Raw genomic sequence first — 6,240 nt, 5'->3', positions numbered from 1 at the left:
AAATGCTCAACAGCACTGCCATGAACTTGGGTGTTGCCATGGCCCCCTCCCTCCATCAGTTGGCCACTGACACTTTTCAACATTTCTTCAAACTTCCAAGGACTCCAGCTTCTGGGATTCCCTGCTTGCCCAGGATATATTTAATAGAGTGATTAATCAGGGCCATGAACTGCCGTGTTTCATCTTTTTTTTTTAATAATGAAAAATCCACGAGAGCTTAAAATATTCTTGGAAATACCCAGCCTGGCAAATTTCATAGACTGTTGCCACACTGGTGTGAATTTGCACACATGTACGAGCCAGCCCCTGAGTGTTGGCAGCCCCCGCCCTGCCCTCTGGCACTGAAGCATGGTAACTGATAAAGCATCAATGCTGAGTGTACACAGATGTCATGCGAACACTCCAACTGTCTTCACAAACAGAATGTGGGTTAGACTTGGACAAAACATCTTGTAAACAAAAGAGGTGAGATTTTCTGTACAAAATATGCAGATTGTTTTTTTAATCTGTAAGATGCATCATACGTCCAGCATTTTCAGAAAGTGAAAACTGTATAAAAATAAATATTCTATATACAAACACACACATAGGCCAATCCAAGGTTAGAGGCGTCACTGCAAAACAAGAGCAAAAACACAACAGCACGCAGTTAGTCTCCATGGGCCTGTGATTCTATTTCATTTTCCTTGTGTGGAATGAGGCATAACTTGTCCTGGCTTGGAGGGGTGGGGCCTTTGGGGAGCAGAACTGGGAGCCCCAGCAGTCCTCTGGAGGGAAAGCTTCCTGAGGGTGGGGAAGCCTAGCCTTAGCTCCAGGGACCCACCCTGCCTCTGTCCTGGCCACCTGTTTAGTGACTGTGTTACTCCAGAAGGAATTTAAGATGTGGACCAGCAGGCTTCCTAGTTACTTCTCCAAGTCACTGTGGCTCCTGATAGTGGCTATTCCTGCTAAGCACAACCGTTTCTATCTGCCAACCTTCAGCAACAACTTTGCAAAGGATGTTTTTTGTTTGAAGGCATAGGGCACTGGAGGGGATCTTACTCAATACCTCTTTGATGGGCTACTGTGGGTTTAACCAGGTCTTGGGGCCCCAACAAGAGGGTGGGGACTGCCTCTTTCTTGAAAGCTGAGTGATTACCTACTTGGGTTAGGGGTCCTGAAGGTACCCAGGCGAGCAGGAAGTCCACCTAGGACCTGGGTTCTTGGTGGTCCCGTTCCTTTTGCCCAGGCTAGTGAATCAATATGATGTTGAATATGGGAGTGCTGGGGAACATGGCAGGGGTAAGTGGCTCTGCTGCTCCTGGCATGGAGTCGGGTGAGCTGAGCACAGATGCTTCAATAGGTTGGGACCTGCAGTTCTTTTAACAGGATGAGCCAGTGGTGATAGTAGAGGCTGACGAGAAGATTTGAAGCAGTGGGCAAAGTGGAGGGAGGTGGTGCCTGCATGGGACCATGTGGCAGTTGCTACCTTTGCTGTTGACCAGGGTGGGCTTTCAGGCTAGCCAGTCCATGGTCTTTGGTTTGGGGAGCCCCACGCTGTTGGAAGCTGTGGCTGAATGGGGTCATCTCTGGGCCCAGGCCTGTGGCGTTTGATGGCTGTAATGCTGGCTGGGACCAAGGCAAAACTCAAAACTCCCTATTGATGGGAAGTCTGGGAGCCCAGGAAGTGGAAGTACAAGGCTGCTGTACTTGGGATGCTGAATGTATGCCCACTCTCCACCCTGCTACCACCTTTGAGAGGGTGCCCAGAGAGGCAAGCTGTGCCATTGGGAATGGAGCCCAAGGGACACCTAGGCACCCAGGGTATGGCCAACTTCTGGGAAACCTTACCTTGTTCCAGCAGCCCTGGACAGGTAAGCCGTCTTCACCCTGTGGTGGGGAGGGAAGGCAGAGGCTCAGTCAGACACAGCAGGAGGATGGGTCTCCAATGCAACATGGGCAGGATGGGGCTGCACATGTGTTGGTCACTGATCAGGATGTGGCCTTCCTGTTTACTACTTCTTTGCTACATGTCATAAGCTCAGAAGAGGGTGGGGAACAAACGGGGCCATATTCCCATTGGTCAAGGTCATGTGCCACCAGTAGCAGGACCAAGAGGGGATGGGGGTGGGCAGCAGAGAGGCCTTCCTGCTCTGTGATGTGACAAGGCAGGACTCTGTGCAGAGTGTTGTATGTTCATGGGCCAGTTGCTGGGCACTTGAGGGCAGGATCAATGGCAAAGATCGGGTTCTTGAGTCACATCTACTAGGGAGGCAGCCCAGATTGGAGACTTCCAGGCTCCAGAGTGGAGAGGAAGCCAGGCACAGGGATTCTGGCTGTAGCGAATGCTCAGTGGAGAGCAGATGGGAGTTTTCCTGGAACAACTTCACTCCACCTCTCCCAAGTCAAGCGCATGATTTGCTCATCTCCTGGCAGGTGCTGTCCCCCCAAGTAGAAGGCCCTAGTTGCCTGAGGCTAAAAGTCACCATTTATGGCTCCCCTTGCTCCCAAAGTCCAGATTAACAACAGGTGGTTTGTAAACAGGGAAACAAGAAAGGAAACAAGTGGACACTTCTCCGGCATGGTTAATAGACAGGTGACCCGTGGACTGACGAGGTCATCATGTAAAGGGGTCAACAGATGAGCATCCTTGTTTCCTAGGGATGGCGGGCAACTGCAAAGGCAGAGGCAGTGCAGTGCTGAAATTCCTGGTAACCTCCACCCCCTGCCCCGCCCATCACACTGTGATACAGCACATGTCACACAGCTGCGGGAGGATAGGAATCTCAGCCACATTCCCATTGGCATGGGTTGGGGAGAGAGGAGAGGAGGTAGGTGATGGTGGGAAGCAGGGGTGCAGAGATGGTGAGGAGCAGGGTGGCCAAGGCTGCTACAGGCACACGGGAGCATGCTCAGGGAAGGGAGGGGCTTGTGGCCTAGGGAGGCCAGGCTGCTGATCAGTGGGGGCCTGTGCTTCGGGTCAACAGGTAGGCGTGTGTGGGGGTGGTCAGAAGCAGGGGCAACTCTAGTGCTGACCCTGTGCTTGCTGTCTTCCGCAAATGTGGGTCCCGATAAGTCCCCGATGCCCTTCAAGGGGCCCCATGGTCACCTCTGTTTTCTGCTGGGAGAGAATCTATCACTGCTATGAAAACAGGCTCTGAACGCCAGAGCTGCAGGGTACTTCTTGAACCATTTGCCTTGGCTGAAGCATCTGCCACCCTCTGCTCTTGTGCAAGAAGGCTCACAGGACTATGGGCTGCAGGCCAGGCCCATCCCTGCCTGTAGTGGGTGCTAGGCCAGGTGGGAGCAAGCCACAGCTGTCAGCCCTGGTGCAGGCTGGGGGCAAGGCTCCTGCACCACCTCCTGTTGAACTAGACAATGCTTCCCAAAGGTCATGGAAAGTAAAATTAAAAGCCAAATTTAATTTGGTTTAGAAAAAAACGGGGGGTTCGAACCCAGGCCTAGTTTTTTTTTCATATGCATCTCCATGAACTTTCTGAGGACCCCTAGGCATTCCTAAATAATTCCTTAGCAATGGTGACATTGGTCTCTTATTCCGCAAAGGGTGAGCCATTTGCGTGGCCAGGGGTAGACACTGTAACATTTGCCTTTTGGGATTTAGGCAAAGGACAAACCCTTCAGGACCCAACCACCTGATCTTGAAGCACCCTCCGGTTCTAATGGTGCCACCAGGGCTGTGACTCAGGACCCTGCCTGGGAGAAAAGGCAGAGTAGCCCCTCCTGTGGAGGGGTTCTAGAACTTCTCGGTCCACCCTATGTCTACAGCTTGCCCCTATGTCCCTGCAAAGTTCCTGGGAGAAAGGGTGAGCTCAGTCGGGCATCTCTTTCAAAAGTGCCTGGTGTGCAGCCAGGCACTTGAACTAACTGCAATGCATGAAGGAAAGGAAGTCCCTGGTCTCTGGCCTGTTTTGAGAATTTGCTTGCCACTTTGATCTTGGACAGCAGTGTTGTCTGGGTGGCCGTTTCCATGGCAGTCCAAGTGAGCGTCAGTGTGGCAAGGGGGGTGGACATGGAGGTGCTGTGTTTAGAAGCAGTGGCAGGAGGAGGAGGAGGCCAAAAACATCCCAACAGACTGCATGCAAGAAAGCTTGTGGCTGGGCCGAGGTGACCCTTGGGGTCTCCTGAGTGAAGGAGCAGGAAGTGAACCCCGATGGATGGAGTAGGAGGAGCTTGGAGGCAGGCAGATACAAACCACACACATTGGGGAAGTCCACCCTGGCCATGCAGGCAAGAAAGGGCAATGCCATACCAATGGGCACGGGGCATCCAGTCCGTCCAGCCCTGGTAACCCTGGTTCCCCTTTCTCTCCTTTAAAACCTCGGTGTCCCTGTTCACAAAATCAACCAGGGTGATTATTCAGGTCTACACTAGGCCAGCTCCGACCATACTGTGGATTGGAGAGGCCCTACTCTGGCCAGGATGCAGGACTCTCGTGGCGCCCACAGGTAGGAGCTCAGTTGCAGTGGGCCCATCCCCTCTCAAATTCAGCCTTTGGGCTGTCTGTAATTGGGAGAGTCTGGTTTTGGAGCACACACTGCTGGCCGCCTCTGCCCTGTATACAGCCTCACTTGGAGTGAACATACAGCAGCTCCAACTGCAGTGCCATGTCATTTCCAGAACCTGCAGTTGGGACACAAAGGCATGAGAGAAGCCCAGCACAATGCTGTGGCTGCCATGGATCCTGGGGGTGGGGGCGGTGTGTGCTGGGGGAGAAGGAGGGAGGGGCTGTGTGTGCAAGTCCCGCTTCTGGCCCTGCGGAGACGCTGACATGATCTCCTGCATCCTGCCCAGGTAAGGATTCAGGGAACTTGAACTGCTGAGGCCGCAAAACAAAGAAGGCCAATGCATGGCTCCCAAACACCGCCCTGGGTTTCCACACCAGCCCTGAGCTGAGAGCTGGGGCCTTCTCCAGAACTGCCATTCCTCGCGGTTTCCTCTCTGCCACACATCAATTGTTCTGCATCTTCAAAGGAAAGGGATTCAAAGGGAAAGGCCGCAGCAGAATGACTTGCAGCTGTGGCTGAAGGCCCCCCCCCCCCCCCAGCAGGCCGAGTTTCAAAGGAGCAGATAGATTTTGGTAGCATCAGGGTATCCATTTGGTTCTTGTCTTCAGTTTATTTGCCTTTTTTGTTCCAACTTGCGAGCCTCATGGATAAACCAGAACAGTGTTAAATGGGACATACCAGTGGACAGGGGGCATCCAGTCCAGGCGCTCCTTGGTCTCCCTTATCCCCTTTAGGCCCTCTAGAGCCTTTCTTCCCCCGTTCCCCCTGTAAATAATGGTTTAGTCCAAGAAAACAACAAAAACAACAACATCAAAACTTTAGGATCATTCATGTGTTAAGATTTAGAGACAGAAAAAGAAAATCAAAGAAAGAAGAACAGATTCTCTTCATTTGAGAATTAGGAGTGGGAATCAGGAACTCTGTCCCTAAGCACCTGAGAAGTTGGCTAAGGTGGGTCAGGGGTGCAAAGGGAGACCAGGATCAGGAGCTGTAGGGCTGGAGCTGGTGGGGAATGAGGTCTGGAAACATTGGGGACAGGAGTTTGCTAATACTGAGCCTGGAGTGGGGCTGTGATGAACAGAGTGTCTGGGCCCACCTTCCTTCTCTCTGAAGGTTCTGTTGATGAAACCTTTGTCCCAAAAACCCACTGGCTTCAAGACATGTCCACCCATGAGCAGTTCACGAGGTTGGGCTTGCAAAACCACCAAATCTTTGAATGGGGAAGTGTGGCCCTTTGTGCTCGGGGTGGTGAGCAGAGTTTCCTCTTTGCCCATGAGTGGCAGGAGGTTGGATGTGTGTCAGATTCCTACCGTGAGTATCTCAGCATGGCCATTGTGCCAGAGGGGCACAAACAGTAACCCTGGTCAGGTACCCCTCGAAGGCATTGGAGTGGTGGCTGCGCCCACGTCTCTACGACTTTCCATGCTCAGGGAGTGACAGAGCAGAGGCCTTACAGAGAAGGCACAGAGCAGGAGAGAGGGACTGAAACAAGCAAAGGCAAGGGCAGAGGTCTCTAAAATATGAATATGTTCATAAAATTGATGTTAGAGGAAATGCAAGTTTGCCTAGGAGAAAGAAATGGGTGAGGTATATAGGGTTGTTACAGTGGGCAGAAAGGTGGGAAGAGGAAGGAAAGGAAGCCAGAAGTGGTGACAAGAGGGGGCAAAGGGACAGGGTAGACCCAAGGGAGCAAGATAGGCACACACATGCAGATGCACACAACCACACACACAAA

At 52.3% G+C, this 6,240-nt stretch overlaps 1 protein-coding gene across 1 annotated transcript in view; it reads right to left on the bottom strand.

Annotated features, from left to right (window-relative positions):
• Positions 1-237: 237 nt before the first annotated feature.
• COL13A1 (collagen type XIII alpha 1 chain) overlaps positions 238-6,240 on the bottom strand; it is a 117,051-nt gene continuing 111,048 nt past the window's right edge. Inside the window, exons 37-39 of the mRNA XM_058671916.1 lie at positions 5,184-5,270; positions 1,831-1,869; positions 238-614 (exon numbers count right to left, since the gene is read on the bottom strand). Coding sequence (XP_058527899.1) covers positions 612-614; positions 1,831-1,869; positions 5,184-5,270 — 129 coding nt within the window. The 3' untranslated portion in view covers positions 238-611. The remainder of the gene's footprint in view (positions 615-1,830; positions 1,870-5,183; positions 5,271-6,240) is intronic.

This window comes from Ochotona princeps, chromosome 13 (assembly GCF_030435755.1).
Source record: "Ochotona princeps isolate mOchPri1 chromosome 13, mOchPri1.hap1, whole genome shotgun sequence".
NCBI lineage: Eukaryota > Metazoa > Chordata > Mammalia > Lagomorpha > Ochotonidae > Ochotona > Ochotona princeps.
The sequence above is the reverse complement of the archived record's forward strand: the minus strand, read 5'-3'. Positions and strand labels throughout refer to the sequence as shown.